Genomic DNA, 24,494 nt, shown 5'->3' with positions numbered 1-24,494 from the left:
AAGCTCCTCTATCATAGCGCTCCTTGGTCTCCCTAACTAACTGGGGACTTGTGGAAGGCAAGAACCATTACTCAGCATAGGTCCTGGCTACAAGAGAACTCTCTAAGTGTCTCCTGAAACAAACACTAAGAAGAGCTATGCTTTTTTTTTTTTTTTTTGAGTACCCATTATGTGCCAGGCACTGAGCAATTGATCTCCTCTATAAATCCCACGATGTTAGTGGTATTGTGTTTCTTTTAACAGATGAGTAACTAGGCTCAGAGATGTGAAGGGAGTTGTTTACGGTCACCCAGCTAGGGAGTGAAAGAACTGGGAATGAAATTGAGATGTGCTGGCCCCAGTGCAAATATTGGTCCACCATGCTTCCCTGCCTTGGACTGTGAGACTGGAAGATGGCATCAGTAGAACAGGGCCAAGAACCAGGGGCAGAATGCCCTGTATAGGCTCTATTTCCCAGGGCCACCTGCCCATTTTTTCCTTCCTGTGCCACCTTCATGGCAAGACCAGAGACGTGGCTCTCTCTTCTTATAGTGCAGTCCCCTCCGTCCTGTGTACAACTCTCAGCCTTCTCATCTCAAAGTCCCACTATGGTTAGGCCCATTCTTTGCTCCAGAACCAGATCCAATCCAATCCAATCCAATCCAATTTAATCCAATTCAATCCAATCCAATGCAACACACTTGCCTATGAGGAACAGAAGACACGGGTGGTCCCTGTCTTTCAAGAGTTGATAGTCACCCAGGAATTTTACATGTACCATCTCCAATCCTAAATCAGCCCTGAGAGTTAAGTAGGCATTATCCTAATTACACAGATGAGGAAACAGAGGCTCAGAGGTTAAACAGCCTGCTCACAGTCATAGATTTGGTAAGTGGTCAAACTTAGATTTGAATAAAGAAAGGTACTGACTCAACTATTTCCCCCCATTACGTCATCCTGCTTGGAAGAGCCAAAAAGTAGACAAGACCAGTTCAGTCAGGGTTGGGGGATGAAGGAAAGCTATTGCTCTTTCAAGACTCAGTACCCATGTCCCCTCCTGTAGGAGCAGATGCAATTAGGTGCCCTTCCTCAGGAGGCCCTCTGAACCTACTTTTGTCCCATACCAAATAACACTATGCTGTCATTGTCTACCTGTCTCTCCTTTCTAGACTTCAGCTCCCTGGTGGTAGGACCAGATACAATTCAGTCCTGTATCCCACAGAGGCTCAGCACAAGGCTTAATCAAGGGTAGGCCAGACAAATCTTGCTAAATGAATCAGGTGGTATTTGAGCTAGTTATTAAAAGAAAAAGCAAGATCTGAACAACTGGACACAGGGAAATGGTATAGAGGAAGAAGGAAATCAATTAGTAAAAGGGAGGAAAATAGACCAAGGAAAAAGGCCAGTGATTTTGATATCATGACAGGATATGTATAACATGTTTTCAACATTGTTATGTGGATTTTCTTTTCCTTACAACAATGGGGTAACACTACAAGCCTTGTTCTGCAACTTGCTTTTTTTCATATAACAATAAGCCTTGGAGATCCTTCCATGCCAGTATAGAGATAGATCTTTTTCTTTTGATCTGTAAGAGTATCACATAGTAGGGGTGAATCATGAAGGAAAACCTGCTCTCCATAACGGACAGGAAGATTGTTTTAATTTTCACTATTATAAACAATGCTGCAATGAACATCTTTGCATTTGTCTGGAAGTAGTTTTGAAGGATAGGCTCCTAAAAGTTGAACTGTAGGGCCGAAGGAATGCATATTTTGTGTGAAATGTGGCTAAAAGTTTTTTTTTGTTGCTTTAACATTTTTATAGACTGGCTAAAAGATTATTCCTACTCATACTCACATAATCTTGTCTTTATTTTGAGTAGCATACATCATGCAACCTTTTCATTAAGAGTTGGCTAAGAATGCTATCCTACAAGGGCACTTGATAAAAGAGTTGCACAGTACAGTTTAAGCTTGTAGTTGGGGTGGAATGTTTAAGAAAAGACCTCACGTTGGGGGACCGCCTAGTAGTAAAGCCTTAGAGAAGTCTACCTCCCTCCAAGACATGGTTCTCAGGTTAGAAGTATATGCACATTTAAGATTCTGGGGACAACTGACAAATAGGTGCCATTAAAAAAATTGCACCAATTTGCACTCCAGTCAAGGAATGTGAGAGCTCCCATTTCTTCACAACTCTTTCAATCTTCCCATTTGGCATTTTAAAATTGGTACTTTGTTGATGTTTTAGTTATATTTCTTTAGCTATTGGCAAGTTTTAGTATTCTTTCTCATTCATCAGCTAATGGATGTCGATTTCTTCACTGAATTGCCAAATCGTGTTATTTCTCTATTCTAAATGTGGTATACAACTTTTTCTTATTAGTTTCCAGGTGTTGATATACAGACATAGATATTAACCTTTGCCTGATATCTATGTTGTTGTTCTTTTTTTTTTCCTAGCCTATTGTTATGTTTTAACTTTGTGTATGGTATCTTTGTCCAAACAGAAGCTCTTAACTTTGATGTAGCCAGAATTAACTGCTCTTTACTTTATGGCTTCTGGGTTCTTCAGTCATGCTCAGAAAGGCTCCTCCACCTTAGTATTATAAAAATATTCCGTATTTTCTTCTGGAACATTTATAGTTCTATCCTTTGTATTCAATTTTATGAGACAGAGGTTTGACTTCATTTTCCCCCAAATGGTAGCCAATGGTCCCATCCCACTTACTACTGATTTGACATGTGTTTTTTTTTATCATAAATTAAATTCTCATATGAATATATGGGCTTGTTTCTAAACTCTGTTTTGTTCCATGTATGCCATCCTCCATTTCTGTGTTATTATATGTAATTTCTGCAGCTTTATGTTAAGTTTTGCATTTAATAGGGCAAGGTCCCCCTCATTATTCTCCTTTTCCAAAATTTTCTTAGTAATCCATGAGCATTCACTCTTCCAAATGAACTTTAAAATCCAACTGCCCAATTCCCAAAGAAAATACCAATGAAATTTTAATGAGAAATGCATTGAACCTTTTGACCAAATTGAGAGGAAAAATATCATTTTTACTATATTCAATCTTCCCATCCAGGAACAGGATACAACGCTTGACTATGCAAGTCTTCTCACAGCCTTTAATGAAATTTTATAGTTTTTTACAGAGAAGTATTTCATGTTTCTTGTCAATTCCTAGGAATTTTATCATTTTTCCCTACTACTTCTATTATGTCTTCTAATTAGTTATTGCTGGTATTCAGAGAAGCTAATGGTTTGGGTGCATATTCATCTTGTGTCTGGCCATCTCACATAATTTTTATATTAGTTCTAATAAATTTTCCTCTTATTCTCGTTGATTGTCTAAGTAGCCAACCACACAATCTTCAAAGAGTGCTAATTCTGGGTCTTTCTTTCTAATATTTATACCACTTTTTTTCTTTTTTTAAGCCCACTGGTTAAAACTTCTAGAAAAAAAAATGTTGGTTAGTGACAGCAATGGCAGTCATACTTATTTTGTTCCCAAACTTAATGGCAATTTATCTAGTAGTTCACAATTACATCTGATGATTGTCTTTGGTTTCTGATAAAAAATTCTTTACCAACTTAAGGACGTTTTCACTGATAGCTTACTATAGTAGTTATCTATAGCTGTGTTAACAAATTACCCAATACAGCAAGAAATAACTAGGACAGTTACTAAGAGTTCTAAAATCAAGAATGGATGTGTAATTGTATCAGTTTATTTTTTCAGCATTTATGGAGATAGTTATATGTTCCATTTAATTTAATCTATTAATGTAATCCATTACAATAACAGCTATCCTAATGTTGAACAATCCCTGCATTCCTGGAACAAACCTTCATTTGTCACAATGCATTCTTCTTTCAATACACTGATGGATTCTGTTTTATACTTTTATTTAAAATATTTGTGACTGTATTAATATATGAGATTAGGCTATAGTTTTCATATTTTTTTTGTCTAAACCTATCCAGTTACACTAGCTTTCTGGAATGAACCAACTACCCAGAGAGAGAGTCCATTTTTTTCTATTACCTGATCTTTCCAGATTTGACAGAACTTCCATCATACCAGAACGTCCATGATACCAACTGGGCCCTGGTACCATTTCTAAGGAGAAAACTTTGACCATCTTCTTAACTTCTTCTGTATTGTTCTATTCTAGTCAGCTTTTCTGTCACTCCTTATATCATTTTGGTAATTTATATTTTCCTAGAAAACCACCCATTTCATCTACAGTTTTATATTTATTAGTATAAGATTATACAAAGCATCTTTTATGACTTTTTCATCTCTTCAAAATCTGTGGTTAAATCCCCTTCATCATACCTTATTTTATTTATGTCTTTCTTGCCTTTTTCTGTGTCATATCAGTTAGAGGACAGTCTGTCTAGTTTACCAGTCTTTTCAAAAACCACCTCATAGTTTATCAAATCTTTTATTTTCTATTCCATGAATTTCTGGTTTTATCTATAGTAATTACTTTATTCTGCTTTCTTTCAGTTGTTCTTTTTCTAAATTCTTGAGTGGAATAATTAGTTCATTAAATTTAAACTGTCTTGTTCTCTAATAAAAGCATTTAAGATGATAAATTTTCCTCCAGGAATCCCCCATGGTCACATCCCGTGGGTTTTGATATATAGTATTCCTGCTGTCATTTATTCTAAAGAGTCTATAATTGATACTTACCCTAAAAAGTCTATAAATTCCATTCTTATTTCCTCTTTCACCCAAGTATTTTTTTCAGCTTTCCAATAGGCCTAACCTTTTTGTCATTGCTATGAATATTTCATGTTATTGTATTATAATTAGAAAACATAAAATGTGATTTTCAATTACTTTGGAAATAATGTTGTTCTCAGAGGTGTGGGCGATTTTCCCCTCTGCCTAAACACCCTTCCCCATCCTAGCCAACTGGCAAACTCTTACTCATCCTTCAAAACAGCTCAAATATTACATATTCTTGAACCAACCACTCCCACTTTTGGGGGCAGATATCTAGGGAAGGATTTTTAAGGAAGGACAAACTACAAACAGAATCTGAATGTCCGGGGTGCCTGGGTGGCTCAGTGGGTTAAAGCCTCTGCCTTTGGCTCAGGTCATGATCCCAGAGTCCTGGGATAGAGCGCCCCCCCCCCCCCCCCCCCCCCCCCGCATGGGGCTCTCCGCTCCGCAGGGAGCCTGCTTCCCCCTCTCTCTCTGCCTGCCTCTCTGCCTACTTGTGATCTCTGTCTGTCAAATAAATAAATAAAATCTTAAAAACATAAAACAAAAAAGAATCTGAATGTCCTCCTTGGTCTCCTACCTGGTCTCCCAGTCACTCTCCTCACATGCTCAGACATCCATTCCCCATTCATTCCAGAGGCTAGAGGGAGGTGGGAAAGGGGGTCTGGCCATCCTAAGGCAGATCTGTCCGGAAGGGTGAAGGATGGAGGGGAGGGATGGGTCTAGCTCTTACCTGCTCTCTGCCAGCCTGCCTGAGGGGGTAAGCTTCATGGAGTCAAGGACCTGAGTAGGACAGCAATACTGGTGTAGAGTATGAGACGCTGTGGACCTGAGAGACAGCAAGAGACAGAGAGAGAAAGAGAGACAGAGAGAGAGACAGGGAGGGAGGGGAGAGGCAGGGTGGGGAGTAGGGACAAGGAAGTGAGAGTGAGTGGGGATGAGAGAGGGGAGGGAAGACTGGGAGGATGGGTGGAGGAGGATTGGGAATGGAAGAGGAGTGGTGGGAGGTGGGGAGCCAGGGCAGGAGGGAGAGGAGGGAGAGGAAGCAGGGAAGGAAGGAAGGAAGGAAAGAAGGAAGGAAGGAAGGAAGAAAAAAGAAAAAAACCACAAAGTCAAGAAAGAGAGGACGGCACTCAAACCACAAACAGAACACAATGACAACAGGGGGCAGCAGAGACAAAAGAGCCAGTCTGGGCCTCCTGTGTTCCAGGTGACTCCGTGGGGACCTGAGCCACGGAGACACTGGGACACCACAGCAGGGAAGGGGGAAGGGAGCCCTCCTCACACCAGACGCTACACGGGTAGGGAAGAGGGGAGGGGAGGGGAGATGAAAGAGAAAGGGGAAAGCTGTATGGGGGGGCTCCCCCTTATAGAAAGGGAGGAAGAGATGGAGCGAGAAGAGGTTCTGGATCCAAAGAGGGGGAAGAACGCAGGCCAGGTGGGTGAAGGAAACACTGTAGGAGGAGAGGGAGAGGGACGGAAAGAAACCGAAAGAGACAAGGAAAGGGTGAGACAGAAAAGGAGAAAAGACAGAGAAAGAGGAAGACAGAGAAAGGGTGAGACAAAAGACACGGAGAGAAGACAGGGAGAGGCAGAGAGCACCAGAGCAAAGGAGAGGAGCTGCGAGGGCGGAGGAGAGCTGACAAGGTCTCAGTGGTCTAGGTGACAGGATGGGGACTGGGGCTGAGTGGGTGGGTGGGGCCCAGTGAGCCAGAGGACAGGGTGGTTCCCAGCAGGAGTCTTGGCTTCCAAGGTCAGTGTTGTGCCCCCAGCCCAGGGCACAGCCCATACTCCACCCCCCAGGGCTGTGCCCCCACCCCTAGTGCAGGGTCCAAAGGCCCCGTGCCTCCTGCTTCCCATGATTAAAGTCCAGAGACTGGCGGGGGCAGGGGTGGGGGGCCGGAGGGACAGTAAGGGGAGTGAGGCTGAGGGCCTGGTTTTATCCAGTGCAGGGCAGACCCTGGGAGTGGAGCTGGCCCTTCCAGGTCAGCCAGCCCCTGTCCCCCACAAGCCCCTGAAGGCAGGTTGTGGTCAGGGCCCAGCCATTCCAGAGCCCAAGTAAAGGCTGGGAAATGTGGCTGCAGGCCATCCCAGCTACCCAGTATCTCACTTGTGATTTGGAGGATGCCCAAATCTTAGATCCTTATAGACATCTTAGAATCTATTCTTGTCAGACTCTAAAGTACTTGTCGTCATCAGAAAGAGTGTTTCTCAAGTGCCATCTATGTGCCCGTCAGCAGCCCCAGTTCTTGACTCCTTATCTCATTAAACCTGAGATACAGAGCCCCTCCAGCTGCTGAAATGTTCGCCTCAGGGAAGCTCAGCAGCTGTGGGGAGCCCTACAGTGCTGAGCCAGACTAACAAGCCAAGGGGGCCACTCAAGGGCCCATGAACTGTGCTGCTCAGGGCTCCAGGGTCCTTCCAGTGCTGGGCACCCAGAGGTCCATGCGCACTGGCTCTCACAAACTCCCTCCTAAAGCCAAAGGCCTCCAAGAGTCCATAAGGGGAGCCAGGAACCAGGAAGACAGGAGGCTGCTGAATCAGCAGCCCAAGGCCCGTGGCCCGGACAGGGAAGGAGGCAGTCAGGCTGCAGGGTGGGAGGTGGGGGGCTAGGTTCCTACCTGCTACTCCTCTCGGGGGTCTCCATGGGTCTGGACCTACCCTGAGGGCAGGCCCCCTGGCCGGGCGGTGCCTCCACTTTGTCACCACCCCCTCCTCCCCTGCCCCTCCCTAGAAGGAGGAACCAAAGAGGCGGGGCCGGGCCAGCTGGGCGGTAGGCCAAACTGCAACTGGAAACTTTGCTCCTTCCCCTGCTTCCCCAGGAGGACTGGGAACGCCAAGTAAGAGGAAGCAGTTTTGAGAACTCACAGTTGACTCCTCCAGGCCAAAGCCAGGCTAAGCTCCCTATATGCATCTTTGCTGGAATCTCCCCAAGCACCCTCTCAATTATGTGTCACTAGCTCTAGTCTCCTAAGGGAAAAACTGAGGCGGGGAGACTAAGTAATTGGGCACAGGTACTGTGCTACAAAGTGGCGGAACCTCAAGTTCAAGACCTGATTTGGCCATTCCCCAGATCAGGATTCTTCCTCCCTCGGCCATACTGCTGAAAACTTTCCACAGAAGCTCTTCAACAAACATTCTCATCTTCCGTGCAATTAAAGAGACTCTGTTTTGTTGCTGTGCCCTGATGCTCCAGATCAAGTAATATTCAAATCAACCATTTGGGGAAATCAAGATGAGGCCCTGGCCAATATGCCTGACCACCGCAATAAGCTCACAGTTCAGTTTCCTGGACTGGCTAAGAGAAATGCTCCCTGAAGAGAAAAGCAAAAATCAGAAGAAACACCATTCTGGATCAAGAGGCGCTTCTCCCAGGGAAACTGCCCTGCCTGACTTGATAGATGGGGAAATTGAAGCCTGTAGAGGCAAAGAGTCTTGCTAATGTTCACACAGTCAGTCAGACTAGAATCTAGATGCCCTGACTCCCACCTACCTGTCACATATGGGTGGGGCTGGAGAAAGGAGAGAATTTGGGACGATGTGAAGGATTGTGTGTGTTGGGGGGGTGGTGATCCTGAAGAGTCCCCCAGCTCCAACTCAGAGTGCTCCTGTCCTTTCACGGCCCCAGAGCCCAGGCCCCTGGCTGTTCTAAGCAGAAGGCGGCCCTGGGAGGAGCCAGGGGGGCAGTGATCTAGAAGGAATAGGAACTGACAGGCAACAGGCCAGCCTTCCTGTCTTCCTGCCTCCCTGCTGGGGCAGCTGGTTCCTCTTAAGAAAGCCAAAGCCTCTGAGAGATACACCCTCCGGACCACCGCAAAGTTGGCATCTGTGGGCCAGTTGTGGCCTCCTCTCCCTCCTCCCACTCTCTAAAGCCCCTGGTCCTCAGGGCTCGGCTCCAGCCTCAACTGCTTTTTTTCTCTCTCCTTCAGCAGCCCTTCTCGCTCCTGCAGTTGCTGTGCCTTGTGCCCATGCACCCCTGGCCAGACCTTCCTCTTGGCCTGGTAGAAGCTGAGAGACAGAAGTTCTAGTCCCGGCCTGAGGGTTGTGTGACCCAGGGCAAACTCCTTCCCCTCTGTGGTGAGGCAAAGAGCCTATAGCTGGGGGCCAGGTAGAGCCAGTGCAAGTCCTAGCTCTACCACTTTCTAGCTAGATAACCCCTCGGAGACTCAGTTTCTTTATCTCTAAGAGACAAGTGGCAAATTTCTACTTCACGGGTTCTTGTGAGGATTCAGTGAAACAAATGTGCATATATGATGAAGAGTCAGCTTGAGCCTGAAAGAGTCTGACCTCTCTCCCAGGAAGACTGTGGAGACCCACGGGGAAGCCTCTTTGTTTCAGGGAAGAGGAGAATTCTTGGAAAATATCTCTGAGCCACTCCTGGAACTCAGACATATCTAAGCACGTTGGGTAGACTCATGTGATGACCCAGTGAGCCAAAAGGAAGAGGAATTAAGGGGGAGGAGCTTGACCCCAGCCGCAGGGCACTGGTGGGGCCTTCACTCACTTATTCAACAGGTCCTGTGGACGAGGCACAGGGCCTTATCTCATGGAGCTTGTATCTGAGAGGAGACAGACATTCACCAACAAATGGAATGAAGCTGGGCAAAAAGGGGAGGTGGCAGGGGAGAGTGTTCCAGGCTGAGGAAACAACTTGGACAAAGGACCCAAGGCAGTATTTCCAGGAACTGCGAGGAGGCCAATGCAACTGAGTGGAAAAAGCGAGGGGGAGAGAGGGGAGACTGGAGATGTAGGCGGGGGTCCAATCCTGCAGAGCCTCTGAGGCCATGATAAAGTTTCAGTATTGATACTAAGAGCAGTTTGGCAGCCTGTGGTTCGTGGGTGCCCCCATTGTGGGGAGGGGGGAGTATCTCTGAAGCCCTTGAAATTGTATGGAAAATATTAATGAGTAACAGCCTGTCTGAGGGGAGAGCAGATGGGTTTATGATCCCCAAAGGGCAGGGAAGCTCCTTATACGATTCCATTCACTTAGTGCCAACCCTAAGCTAGGGGCAGGCGCCCTAGAACTTTCTCTGAGCTGGCTGCTAGTCTCAGCCTTCCCCCACCCCACCCTCAACTTCAACCAGTGCTCCACCCAGACAGAAGCGCTCACATTCTTGCCTACAAGGCTGTCTAAGCCTTCCCTTGGCTTCCACTCAAAATCCATTCCCCACCCCCCCACCCCCAATGCCCCATCTCCACCTTCCTAGCTCCCCTTTGTTCTTCACAAGTCAGCTTAGAGGTTGTGCCCTCTGGGAAACCACCCTGACCCCCCTCCCCTGTTTCCTTCCCATCCTGAGCTTGTCTCTGCATCGTCTGTTCACATGCTGATACTCCCTCTGGGCCGGGGCCCTGTGGGGACAGGGGCTGAGGCTTACTTATCTGCGTGTCCCCAGCACCCAGTACAGGGCACCTAGTCACACAGGTCAGTAAGTGGAGGTGGTGGTAGACAAGCCAGCCTGAGGCGGAGGCTGCAAGATGGGCTGGTGGACACTAGAGGGCACTGCGGCCATTGGAATCGTGGCCTGATGCTGCCCAGGAGAACCGAGGTGGGGCCCCAAGACCAGGTGCGCAGGGAAGCAGGGAAAAACTCTGTTCTTGGGGCATGCAGCTCCTCAGCTCTGGGCCTAATTGATCAGGGTCCCAGTCACAGCCTCCCAATTTACCTTCTGCTCCTGTTCTGGACCATTTCTCATGACAGCCCCGTTCCTCTACAGATACAGCTTTAGTTCTTCAAAAACGCAGGTGACAAACATGCCTCCCACAGTCATGGCATACATTTTCTGCTCTGCCTGGGACACTTTCCCCTTCACCTCACCGCACCCCCACTCCTCACCTGGCCAACTCCTACTTGCCCTCCAAGTCTCAACTTAGATGTCAGCTTAGAGACGCCTCCCTGGCCCTCAGGCTTGCTTGGGTACTAAGATGATTGCCCCCTGCACTTCCCCAGTAATTGTCTGTTTTCTCGTCTGTTTCCCTAATGGACAGTGAGTTTGTTCCAGGCAGGACTCTAGTCTTCACCATTGTATCAACTGCCTCTAATTTAGTGCGATGCCTGGCACACTGGAGGTACTCAATAAATCATCCTGGAGTGAGTGAATGGATCGGTGGATGAATGGATGGAAGGGTGGGTGGACAGGTGGGTGGGTGGATGGATGGATGGAGGACTCTGGCAATTCACTTTACCACCACAGGCTTCAGTTTCCCCACAGCTGTGATGTGCACACAATTGCCCCTACTCGGCAGGGTGGCCAAGAGGTTTAAAGAGAATGTGTGCCAAATTCTCCCTAACAGTACCTAATACACAGCGGACATTTTGTGGATCAAAAGCAATTATTAATATTTGGAATAGTTTTTTTTTAAAAGGCAGGGAGGGGAGAAGTTGAAAGAGACTCTGCCCTGAACCTGGGATGATCTCTCCCACTCACATTTACGATTTACACGTGGAAGATGGCTTTAATGATAATGAGAAAACTATCAATCTTATTAAAAATAACAACAGCACCACCGGCCAGAAACAGGAGGCCGCTGGGGAGGCGGTGGGCAGTCTCTAAGTCTCAGTCAGAGCGTATGAGGCCAAGGCCAAAGTCAGAGCAATGGGTATTGCTCCTGCATCTGGAGAGCAGTCATAATGGGCACAGCTGGTTCCAAACTCTTTACTCATAGGTGAAAACTTGTCTAAGAGGTCATTAATTCTCTCTGTAATTAATGTAAAAACTGCAGGGGTTTGTATTAATGGAAAAGTAAGCTCAAGCGTCAAGCTGATAATATTGATAATGTGTGCTTGTAATTATATACTGCAGATAACTATAAATTCAGTCATGCGCTAATAAAATGTGAAAATTCCCAAAGCCACCAACAACTTGGTAGCAGCTGGTACTATGAGTAGCATTTATGCCAGTTGTTCCAAGGCTATGAAAACCACCACACACTTGTAGCAATGGTAATATTTACTGTGCCCTTAAAAACTGCTCTGGCATTTAAAGGGGGGGATTATTTTGATAAAATGGGGTGTTTTGATGGAAGACCATGGAACTTGAAAGCATAGTCAGCAAAGGTCAACTTGCATTAGAGTGGGAATGGAAGTCTTGATGGATGGGCAATCTGACCTCCTTGGGCTCTGAGCAGACCTTCCCCACCCCAGGCGCTGACCTCATTTGCACACTAAGAAAAACTGCTTACCGTGGAAGTATCTGACCTCTCTCCCCTCACCCACTTCTAAGGGAACGGACTCCCACCATCAGCCCCTTGCTGTCTTGTGTTACCCTGGGCTGGACAGAAACACTGCGGGCACGTGAAATGGACCCTTAAGCTGGAAGGTCACGTAGCTTGCGGGTTGGCAGCCACAGCAGGTCTTGTGAAAGCAGAGTGGGCTAGTCCAGAGAAACGAGTCAGTGACAGAGAGATGACAGGGACCAAGCAAGCCATGAGATAGATAGAGAGATGAGACATGGGCCTGGGAGATGCAGAGAAAGAGAGAGAGAGAGGGAGAGGGAGAAAGAAATATGGGTTCTTGACTTCTTGGGCCTGCTTCCAGTTGGTGTGAGGCCCGGCTCTGTATACTTCATTTCTCAGATTCTGTGAGATATAGCCTCACAGTAGTACCCCCCCCCCAACTCTTTATTCTGGAGCGAGTTTGAGTGGGCTTCTGTTCCCTGCAACAAAATGTACCCAGACTAAGACAAGGGAAAATTGGGGATATAAGTGCAGGGCTTGCATAAGCAAGACCACATAGAGAACATGATGGAGGGAGGGGGGAAGGCAATTATAAAGTGTTTGTGTTTGCTTACTCAAATGCTCCCTCATTTCCTGACAGTTGCTACCCTAGACACACGCTACAGCCACGCACTCACACACGCTGACATTCAGTGGCATGCAGAAACAAAGGCAGGGATGATTCGAGATGCTTTCATGCAGACACCCAGATGCCCATGGACAAGTTCCAGTGCCCCTGTGCTCTCCACACCCGCAGGGACATGGAATCAGTGGCACACAGGAGTGTGCCGACACACATGAACTCAGTGGCACTGCCCACAAGGCTCAGGGCAAGAGTCGCGCCTTGACTGGGCTCTGCGCAGCCTCCCTCCCCAGCTGCCAAGTGACTCATCCCTAGGGCTGCTAATTAAAGCCAGGACAGAGGGGACAGAGGCAAGGGGAGGGGAAGAGAGAGAAGGCAAGTTTATTTTGGTGCCAACTAGGCACGAAGCCAGCTTAGGGGTCACCCACTTCCTGGGGCTTGGCCAGGCAGAGGCAGGGGAAGGCAAAACAGGAAGGGGAGGGAAGACCCTCTTACCCCTTCTTGTCCCTCACGAGCTTCCTGGAATGGCACCTCCTTTGGGAAAATTACCCAACTCCCCCCCCCCCATCCTCCTCTATCCTACTGCTGTTCCAGCTCTACCCACTCCCAACTCTTGTCCTCACAACTGGCTTCTCCTCTTCAGCACACTCCCATATGGGCTTGCCAGAGCCGGCTTGTCTGTGTGTGTACTCCGCTTTTGTCTCCCCAGCCCCAGCCCCAACAGACCACCCAACACAGGTCCAGTACCCAAGGAATGCTCTGCGGACTTCTGGAATGCAGTTGGGTTGACTCCAGTATACAGTGGTGACTGCAGCTCTGATGGTCTGAATTCCTATCCTAGGTCTCCTGTGGGCTAAATAACTTCAGCTAAGATTGGTCTCCTCACTGGTAAAATTACAAGAATATACACCCGATAGCATTATTATGGAGATTAAATGAGAGAGTACAGGTAAAGTGGTCAGCAGGGGGCCTGGCATACACCGGCTTCAGCAGGGCTCACTGAGTGCTGCCGCTGTGAACACCCCACCTCAGGCCTGGGGTAGCAGCAATTAGGCAGAGCCGAGTTTCAAGCCCATTTCCACCCTGCAGTACCCAGGGAACGGCAAACAGAGTCACATATGCTCACAGAGCCTGCCTCACCCGAAAAATGGAGATTCGTGACATGATGCCAGAGATGTACTGTAAAGATTTGAGCCTGTCAGGCATTCCATGTGGAGCCCAGTCCTTAGAAGCTGCCTGAGAAATGGCAGCAGTGAATACTCAGGGCAGCAGGGAGGAGTTCAGACCTTCGGGGCCAGAGCATCCCAGGAGGGAGGAAACAGGCTGGATGGACCCGGGCAGCCAGGGAATGCTTCCCAGAGTGAGCAGGATGGCGTTGGGCCCCCAGAGCCAGAAGGCATTCAGCAGACACTCAAGTGACAGGGTTCCAGGCACAGGACGTGGTGGGAACAGAGAGTTGGACAGGGAGGGCAACAAGGCTACACCACCAAACAAGAGGCCGCATGTGAGGGAAGACTTGAACACAGCTGGATTGCCTCCGGGGACTGGTGGCATCTCTGATATGTGGCTGGGGGAGCCTCAGAAGGTTCGTGAGGTCTCAGCTACCCGGACTGCCAAGAGGTCAAAACAAGGAAGAATCTTACAGATTATCTAATTCAAACTACCATCGCCATCGCCGTTGGACAGATGGGGGCACGGAGGCCCAGAGTGGGAGGCCTCCTCCGGGAACCGAGCCAGCAGTGGCTCCTCCTCCCACTTCTCCTCCCCAATGCAGCGGCTCCCGTTGCCATGGGGACATCCCTGACTCTGCGGGTGTCAGTGACTCCCCCTTCTCCTCCTTCCTTCCCTAGCAACGGGCCACCTCCTCGGCTCTCATCCTTGCGTGCCTGGAAACCCCAGCCTGGTCCCCAAAGCCCCCTAAGTCTCAGCCAGAGCCTCCCTACCATGGCAGTGCGTCCAAACCTGGGATTCCTGGGCTTCTGGCTTCAGGCAGCAGAGGTATCGGGCCCTCCTCCCTCTTGGGGCACATCTCCACATCCTCAAGCTTGACTATCCAATTAAAGACAACGGACTGGGGTAGAGCGCCACAATACTCTGTATTGTGCACTATTAGATGCTGAATTCTGTTTTACTTTCATTTCTCTCACCTCACCCAGAGAAGTCAGAATTGTCCCCATTTCACCATGAGGAAGCCAAGGAGAAGTTCAGAGACTTTGCAGAGAGCGCATAGCTAGGAAGCAGTCTCCACTGAGAACTAGTTTTGTGAGCTTGAGCCATCACCCTCTGCAGACCTTGGTTTTGAGTGCCTGTAGGCTTGACAACTTTTCACAAATCCACAGGAAGTCCGGGCACCTTCCTCTGCCACAGCCCTCGCGCAACACCAGCTGTTCAGCTCTAATTAGACTCCACACTTCCTCTGGCACCCCATACTTAGAAGCCCTCAGGCCTCGGTGGCTTTTCGATTTACTGACCCTGCTCCTTCCTTGCTGTACTGCTGTCGAAATAGCCAAGGCCTAGCCCCTCTCCTTGGCATGTCTTCTCCCCATCTAAACCTTTCCCTTTTACACACACAGACACACGACCTTTATTAGATGAGGACACTGGGGGCTCCAAGGGATGAACAGATTTTTCTCAAGTCACATAGCTAGAAAGTGACCTGGCCATAAATAGAGCCCTTTGCCCAGATCCAGTCACTGCCCTTGCTACCCTGCAGAGTCCAGTCTCTCCCTGCCAGCCTTCCCTGGCTCCCACTGATGACAGACGGTATCTGACCTAACCCCCGCTCCCTTCCCGTCCGTGTTCTGAACTTTAGCTCTTTTCCTGCCCAGACATATTTCAGCCCAACCCACCGAACCCATTCTGATCTTGTCCTTACTTCTGATGCACACTGGTTCCACTTCCAGAGATGTGAACCCCACCCCACCCCACCCCCACCCAGCCTCCATGCAGAGTCAGCCTATCAGTCTGCCACAGCCCAGATCGGATTCTGCCTTCTCCAGGAAGCTCTCCCAGACTCCTAACTGAAGTGAGCTCAAGAATCTAGGTGAGGTCCTGGTAGCATCCTCACATGCCCCCCGCCCCCAGCCCCTGCTCATAGCCCTCAGTTCCAAGTTCCAGGCTCTTCCCACCATGTTTGCCAGATGTTGCCGCACAGGGGCTATGTTGAGGACCCTTCCACAGCCCGAATGTGACCCTTGCTTCCCAACTGCTGAGTCCTCAAGGCCCCCGTAGACTCCTGGATGGGGGGCCCAGGACGGATTTGGGAAGTATGCCTTAATAAAACAAATGCTGGCTTTGGAAACAGACAGCACAGGGTATAAGGGGTATAAGCCAGAGTGATTCCACCCTGACCTCTTGCTCTTCTTTCCTCGGGCAAGGCGCTGACCCTCTGAGGCACCTCCTTTTCCTCATCTGTAAATCAGGGATCCCAAAGCACATATAACAGGGCTGTTGTGAGCACTAAATAAGATCATGTTCAGAGTTCTTAATATGTAAGAAGCAAATGATCACCGCTATTATTACTAATATTAGGATGATGATGAGAAGGATTATTATTATCTGCAAGGCTGTCAAGAGCTCCCGCAGTGGTGGCGTGGGCAGGGCTCCGGGCTTGGTGCCAGGCAGACCTGGGTTTGAATCCTGGCCCAGCCATCTCCTTGTTACGTGGCTGTATGCAAAACCCACACCCAGCCCCAGCTTCAGTTTCTTCAACTGTAAAACAATGATGATAAAGCCGGCCCAGGTCCCTCCTACAGTGTCACTGGGAGGATCAAACAAAAGGAAGGCCCTGACAACATTTGTAAGTTATAAAGGACCAACGCATGTCATCGTGGCTTATGATTAGGATCATTAGTAAACACCCTGAGCTCTAGGTCCCAGGGACTTCTCTGCTGCAGAGAGCTGGGAGCTAGAGATGGCTTTGATCAGGTTCCTTGACGAGTAAGTAGCAGGGCTCCTCAGTGGTGTTGCCCCGTTGTCTTTCTCCAAACGTGCAGTGGGACAGTGGGATCTGTGTCCTTTGTCAGACTAGTGGCTTCCTAAAAGCTAGGACAGGCTGTGCCCATGCTTTACTCCTTGGCTGCATTCTGGGACTAATCGCATCTTGTCATGTACTCTTTGCCGGGACGCTAGGCCTGACTGCCTCTGTCATGGTCCCCTGCTTTCCTGCTGGCCACAGACCCTACCCTGGGCCTATTATCAGTGTGTTCATCCTGTGGTCCCTGCCTGGGATGCCAGGAAGCGGAGTGTCTCATTATGCACTCCCAGCTGGATGCTAGGGTCCTCAGTCCCCCTCCCGCACTGCCTGAATGGCCAGACCTGGGCCACTGCATATGGTTGGGCAAGCTGTGCCCTGTGCAAGGGTTCACATCCAAGATGGGGGCTGTGAACAGACGGGGGCTGACATGCAACCTGTGCTCTGCTCACTGAGCTGGGAACCCTGGTGAGAGGCTGTGGTAGCCCCTGGTACCCCGTGGTAACCCCGTGGTAGCAGGAAGCAAATATTCTTCCACCGATCCACTCAGTGCATTCCACCCTTCACAAAAGCACTGTGTATGCTAGTTAGGCACTGGCTAGCCCTGGCTGGGACTCAGTGTACCCATCCCATGCCTCTGTTGCCTGGGTCCCTCTCATCTCAGAAGCCCACCGCATCGCCCCTGGCCTAGATGCTGAGAGTGAATGGGCCTCAGCCTGGGTCCCCCATCATTCCCATATAGACCCTATCCTTGATACTTGTGACCTCACGAAGCCTCTAATGGGTTAAGCCCCCAGAAAGGCACAAACAGCCCTTGTCTTTACCCCACCTCCCCAAGTGGCAGACTGATCACACTGTGACAACTTACTGAAACCTGTAAGCCCTTTTTAGCCAGCATGTAAATAAAAAATGTGCCCTCGTCACCATAAGGTATGTTTATAATGTATAGAGTGTGTCAGCGGAAGTCCGCCTGGATCCCACCACTAAGGGCTGGTGCAGTTTGGGGTGCAGCACCAGCGCTAGACCAGGGAAGCCCCCCTTCTCTCATGCCCACTTCTCCTAAAAGGAGAAGATGGAGAAGGTCCCAGGTCCAGAGCCACCCTCTCTGCAGGATGGCGTTCCCACCAGGGCAGCAGCCATGAGTCCCTCTAGAATTCAGACCAGCCCAGAGGAGCTAGGGTCAGAAAGGCTGAGGAACAGTTTTCACCCCCCTGCCCACGCCTGCCACACTCACCCTAGCCCTCCCACTCGGCTCCATACCCACTCCTAATATCAATGGGGCAAAAAACCCCTGGGGTTGACCCCTGCCCCTGCCCATGGATTCCCCAAGTAACAAACCAGAGGGCCCCACCCCAATCTCTGCCCCATCTCCCAACTGCTACTAGAGAAAGGGGTTACTGACCTGACTGTCCTGGAATTCTCACCATCAGATCTGAAAGGGAAACAGAAAAAAAAAATCAACAATCAGCAATATGCTTTCAATGCTGCTTCTCCCTGTGCCCTAAACAATGGCCTCACGGCCAACACATATCACGAATATGAGGGATGGGGTATTTCATGCAGAGAAGAGCCAGCACGAAGGTTGGGAGATGGTGATGGGCCTGCCTGAGTTGTTGGGACAGGGAGGGGCACAGTGTGCCTAGGGTGGATGGAGCAAGGGGAGGAGTGGTAGGTGGTGAGGTCAGAGAGGAGCCTGGAACCAACCACCTGGGGCTTCGTGGGTCAGAGGGGGAAGCAAGGCCCAAATCCAAGTGGCTGAGAGGCAGCCTGCAGCTGTGGGCCAGGGCACAGCCCAAGCTTTAAACACAGAGGGACCTCCCCTTGGATATTCGTTCTGCCACATACCAGCCCAGTGACCCAGGCAAGCCACCTCCCTTCTCAGGACCTGAGCCTCAGTCTCCCCACTTGGAATACAAGGCCAATTCTGGCAGGGTTGTTGGGATGATTAAGCCCTTTGTAACCCAGCAGACAAATGCCAGGTATTATTAACAACACAGAAAAGGCTTTGCCAATTGCCTGGTCCAAACTGCTTATTTTCTAGATGAAGAGAAAGAGGCTGAGGGGGTAAGTGAGTCAGCCACTGGGCTCCTTTCTACTACATTGGTCTGCCTTCTTCATTGTGAGGCCCCCTCAGAGGTGAAGGAAGGGCGAGAGAAGAGAATGGAGTGGAGGACAGCTTTGAAGGAACTGAGGGAATGAGGGAAATCTGAGACCCGCCCCTCTGGCTGCTCTTCCTCAGAGCAGGGTGTGTGGTGGGGTTGGGGGGGGCACTTAGTGGAGCTGGTGCCTTGGGGTTGGGGAAGGGGAGGAAGAGAGACCAAGGAACTTGGAAGAAGTGGGAAAGTGTGGGAAGCAGCCTTTCTCATCCCCTTTGTCTTCTTCCTCCTCCTTCACACCCCTCCCCACTCCCTGCCCCACCTTTTCCCCTGCGGAGAAGAGAGAGAGAGAGAAAAAACACCTCACAGGCTCCATCCTCAGGTGAGAGAGCCAAGACTCAACCTCAGTGAGAGGAGCATCATCTATGTTGGGTGCAAAGTGAGAGACGGATGCACAGGGAGAGGAGGTGGACCTCAGGAGGGAGTATTTGTTAGAAGAATGAATGGAGTCCTCACGGGGCGGGTGGGCAGGCAGGCCTCAGGGTGCTGGAGCTCTAACTGGGTGAGTACAGCATGCCCAGTTCTTTTTTTTTTTTTTAAGATTTTATTTATTCTTTTGAGACAGAGAGCTACAGGGAGAGAGAGAGAGCGCGCATGGGCAGGAGGAGAGGCAGAGGGAGAAGCAGACTCCCCTCAAGCCTGGAGCCAGAAGTGGGGCTTGATCCAAGACCCAGATCATGACCAGAGCCAAAGGCAGAAGCCTAACCATCTGAGCCACCGAAGTGCCCAGTTCTGCTACTTGCTAGCCACGTAATCCTGGGGAAGGCACTCCCCTATGCCCTGCCTCAGCTTTTTCACTTGGAAAATGGGGTGGGGGAGAGAAGCCCTCCCCTCCACCAGGAGGCTGTGAGGCTCCGCCTAGGACAGTGTCTGCGTGGCCCGTGGTCCATGTTCAGCCAAGGACAGTAGCACTAACCTTTAGCCTTCAGAGCTCCCTAAAGGGACAGAGGACCAGGGCCACAAAGCACCTTTTTGCATTTATTAAAACTTTCCATCTCACTCTGTAGCAGCAAGATTGCTTCTGAGGCCTGGCCCAATTCTTCATAGGGACCAGGCTGGAGGGGTCTGACTTCGCTGGCTCCCCAACTGTCAACAGAATTGAGGCCAAACCCTTCAGCCACCCTCCCTAACATTAATACTCTGCTTCAAGCAGGCTCTGTCTTCTCGGATACCCCACCCCATCCCTAACCCCCAGCACACACTTAATCAGACCCAGACCTGGGAATGAATAGGAACCTTCCAGGAGCTCACAGGTGGACCCCCTTGCCCCAATCTTCTTTAGAGCATAAGCAACCTATATAATCACTGCCATCAGCATGTGAGTAATCACTGAGCCCCTGCTAGGCACCAGGCAGACTCTTTGATCCTGCAATATGGGAACTGCTCATTCAATTCTAAGATGATGAAACTGAGACTCAGGTCAAAATGATTTGCCACATAGCATACAGGTAGGGGAGCTTGGCATAAAACCAAAAATCCATGCTCTTACCACCACCCTGGACACATACACACTGTTAAGATGAGTTCCCTTATCCTACCTCCCTAATGTCAAGACAGAATCTTCTTCTCCAGTGCTCTTTGTTTGGAGAGATTACCACATATGCACCTCTGTTCCAAAAGCATTTCTCTCTCTCTCTTTTTTAAAAAATTTTATTTATTTATTTATTTATTTATTTGAGAGAGGGAGTGAACAATCAGGTGTGGGGAGGGGCAGAGAGAGAGGGAGAAGCAGACTCCCCACTGAGCGGGGCTCGATCCCAGGACCATTCTTTGGGAGACAGCGCAGACCTGGATAAGTCACTGCCCCTGGACCTTGGTTCCTCATCTATAAATAATGGGGCTATGTTAGTTGAGTTCCAGACAATCTTAGGCCCTAAACTGAACCCTAAAATATCTCATTTCTTCAGAATTCCAGAGTTTCTCTTTTGCATCAGCTGGGTTCAGCTGCCTACATAGAGACCCAAAGACTTGGGGTACCAGGCCTCTCTTTATCAATCCATGTCAGGAGAAGAGATCCATCTCTCCTGCTACTCCAAATGTCTTCTCCTAATGAAAGGTCCCTTAGGACCCCAGTCTCAAAAGGTTTAGTTGGGCCAATTCCTATCCTCAGGAGTGGTCCTCAATAAACAGTAACTTACTAAAAGCTATGAGTACAGTGACCACATTTTCTGAATCTAAAACTTGGCCATGTAATCAGACCAAGGATTTTAAGTGATCTCTACACCCAATGTGGGGCTCAAACTCATGACCCTGAGATCAAGAGTCTCATGCTCTTCTGACTGAGCCAGCCAAGAGCCCCTGACCAAGGACTTTGACACTGCTGCTTCCAGGTACGAGAAGCAGTTTGGCAGATGGGACAATAAATAGCAAAATATTGGAAGTTCCTGAAACTTTGAGGGACTTAAGGGGACAATAGGCTGGAATACTTGAAAAGAATGTAAGCCCTTGAGTTGCCATATTGGGGTTTCTACCTTAGCCTCCTGACTGGTTCCCTGCCTCTGGTTTTGGTACCCTGAGCCTCCTGTAAACAGTGCGTGGGGAAATAATAAGGTGCTTTGCCCTAATATCCTAGAATTAGATAAACAAGATGATCCTCTGAGAGCTAAATTAATAAACATAAAATACATAAAAAATGAGACATGCAAAGTTACCTGAAAGAGAAAGACTGGTCTTCAAGTCAGGATTTGAGTTGAGTAACATGTCTAAAAAAATGGGTATCAAAAGAAAGGAGACTGGACACCCATGGAGGTAAATTTTTTTAAGGAGGCTTGAAGGAGGGGCTCAGTAGGTTAAGCATCTGCCTTTGGCTCAGGTCATGATTCTGGAGTTCTGGGATCCAGCCCGCACTGGGCTCCCTGCTCATTGAAGAGTCTGCTCCTCCCCCTGCTCATGCTCTTTCTCTCTCATTCTCTGTTCTCTCTCAAATAAATAAATAAAATCTTTTTTTTTTTTTTTTAATTTAAAAAGGAGGCTTGAAGGACAACTGTGAATAGGGCTCCTCCCAGCAGTACCCTGAGGAGAAAGAGGGGGGTACACTAGCCCACGGATCTCACAGGTCTCTTGCAAAGCACAGAACCAATCCTGGGGTAGCCATGGACCTTCTCTCCTAGCCATCACCTAGTCTAACTACAAGTCTCGTCAGTGGAGCACTCCCTCCTCACTACTGAAAGAACATCTCTAAAATGCAAATCAGCTGACATGGTTCTCCTGCTTCAAGTATTCAGTAACTCCCCCCATTGACTTCCCTGCCTGTTCAGCCCAAGCACTCCAAAGCTCTCCATCTCACTCTGCCCTCCCATTGACTTTTCTAGCACATCTGGTACTTGCTACCTGGAACACTCCTGCCCCTCTCTAGGTCTTTTAACTGTGTTACAGCGATATGTGAAATAGTTTTAAAAGTCAAATTGTGAAAGGATCTCAACAGAATGAGACTCCTTTTCAATGACATTTTTTTTTTGAGTTCACTTTCAGATTTCTAAAGTATATGTTCATATTATATTGCTAATCTGCTTGTGAAATTTATTTTCTTGTGTGTCTTTTTACATTTTTTTGTGTAATAAATGTATGCAGATTTTCAAGTCACAAGGACTGTGAGGATTATAACAGAAAACACAAATTCCCCACTCTACTCCCTTCCCACCCTTGACCCCCACTGTCAGAAATACCCCCACTGCTTGCTCAGGTATTTGCCTTCTCATTTCTTTTTTTTTTTTTTTTAAAGATTTTATTTATTTATTTGACAGAGAGAAATCACAAGTAGATGGAGAGGCAGGCAGAGAGAGAGAGAGGGAAGCAGGCTCTCTGCTCAGCAGAGAGCCCGATGTGGGACTTGATCCCAGGACTCTGAGATCATGACCTGAGCCGAAGGCAGCGGCTTAACCCACTGAGCCACCCAGGCGCCCTGCCTTCTCATTTCTAAAGAACCCAGGCAGGGCACCTGGGCAGCTCAGTCAGTTAAGCAGCTGCCTTTGGCTCAGGTTATGATCTCAGGGTCCTGGGATGGAGAACCGAGGACCGACCCTTGCTCAGCAGGGAGCCTGCTTCTCTCTCTTCCCCTCCCCTGCTCATGCTCACCATAGTATGTGCGGTAACTGTACTTCATTTCCCATACAACTTTTCTTTTTCCCTGGTATTTTTTTAAAATTTTTATTTACTTGACAGAGAGAGATGACAAGCAGGCAGAGAGGCAGGCAGAGAGAGAGGAGGAAGCAGGCTCCCTGCTGAGCAGAGAGCCCGAAGCAGGGCTTGACCCCAGGACCCTGAATCATGACCCGAGCCGAAGGCAGCGGCTTAACCCACTGAGCCACCCAGGCACCCCACTTTTTCCCTGGTATTGATGGTGATGTCTTTGCTTGCTTAGTTTTCTTCATATCTATGACTGGTTTTCCCCAAACTCTGTTGGGAGTACATTTCTCTTCTCAATGTGTTTTGACACCTCAGATAACCCATCAGATTTTTTCTTTTCTTTTTTCTTCCTTTTGAGAATTTGTCCCAACTGCAATTCAGGCTGGGTGCTCTCTAGACCCGCATAATGGTGCACGGAGGGTCTTGTCCCTGCCCCAGCACTCTGGGATTCCTTTCACCTGTCTTCTGTGTTGGATTTCCTATTTCCTATATCCTTGGCCTTTTTTCTGACTTTAGGTCCACACTTTGCTGGAGCACATTCTCCAGAGCTCCCCAGAGAAAAGAGGCCGGGGACATAAAATCTTTAGACCTCATCTGTCTGAAAACGTCTTCCTTATGCTCTCTGCCTTGATTGATAATTTGACTGAGTATAGACTTCTAGGTTGGAAATTATGTTCACTCAGAATTTTGAGAACACTGCTCCACTGTCTCCTAGCTTCCAGTGTTGCTGTTGAGAAATCCAATGCCATTCTCTTTCTTGAAACTTTGTGCATGATATGTTTTTCTCACCAACCCCTGGAAATTTTCAGGATCGTCTCTTTATCCCTGGCATTCTGCAATTCTACAGACATACCTTGGTGTGGATCTTTTTATCATTTATCTTGCTGGCTACTCAGTGAGATTTGCATCCTTCAGTTCTGGGACATGTTCTTGTATTTTGGCTTTGATCCCTTCCTTCCTGCTGTTTCCTCCATTCTATTTCTGGAACTCCTGTTGTTGGATGTTGGAGTTCCTCAACTGATCCTCCAATTTTCTCATCTTTTCTCTTCTGTTGTCTATTCCTTCATCTTGTTATTCTGCCTCCTAGGATATTTTGTCTCCTTTTATTTTCTAATTCTTCCCACTGAAATCTTTATTTTGACTCTCGCTATCTTTAATTTCCCAGGTTTCTTCTCCTCCCTCCTGACCTCAGTTCCTTCCAAGTTCCTTTGTTTTCTGTTTGTTTGTTTGCTTGCTTTTTTGGTCACTCTTAGAGGTTCAAATAGCTTTGTACTATCTGATCATCTCTAGCTACCTAAGACTTGCCCGTGCATGTGTGCATGCGCAAGAGCACACACTTGTGCATGTGTGTTTGTGTGTGTGTGTGTGTGTGTGTGTGAGAGAGAGAGAGAGAGAGAGAGAGAGAAATGTTAGTTGCACTGAGGTTTAATGTACATAAAATCAAATATACCTGTCTTAAGGGTCCTTGGCTGGTGATCCTTGGCAATTGGTTCCCATGACACTAACAAGCAGATGGAAAGCTCTGTGCATAGCTGAAGCTTGCCAAGTGGTGGGCTTCACTACAGTTGCTGGGCTGAAGCCTGTTCTTTTGTTGAAAGACTCCCACGTGTCATCTTTTGGAGGCCTTTTTCTAGAGCCTTTTAGTTTCCTCAGAGAAGACTACTTTCCTCTCTTGTATGCTCCTGACTTTGGTGTCCTAGAAGTAGGGGAGTGGGAGGAGGT

General features: G+C 48.5%; 1 protein-coding gene across 1 annotated transcript in view; it reads right to left on the bottom strand.

Moving 5' to 3' along the window:
* Positions 1-24,494, bottom strand: part of IQSEC2 (IQ motif and Sec7 domain ArfGEF 2) — a 77,838-nt gene that overhangs the window by 34,637 nt on the left and 18,707 nt on the right. The window contains 2 exon segments of the mRNA XM_082717555.1: positions 5,457-5,552; positions 17,894-17,923. Of these exon segments, the coding sequence (XP_082573681.1) occupies positions 5,457-5,552; positions 17,894-17,923 (126 nt within the window).

Source organism: Mustela nivalis (assembly GCF_964662115.1).
Source record: "Mustela nivalis genome assembly, chromosome: X".
In the NCBI taxonomy this organism is placed as follows: domain Eukaryota; kingdom Metazoa; phylum Chordata; class Mammalia; order Carnivora; family Mustelidae; genus Mustela; species Mustela nivalis.
Note: the sequence above shows the minus strand (reverse complement) of the source record. Positions and strands in the feature narration are given on the sequence as shown.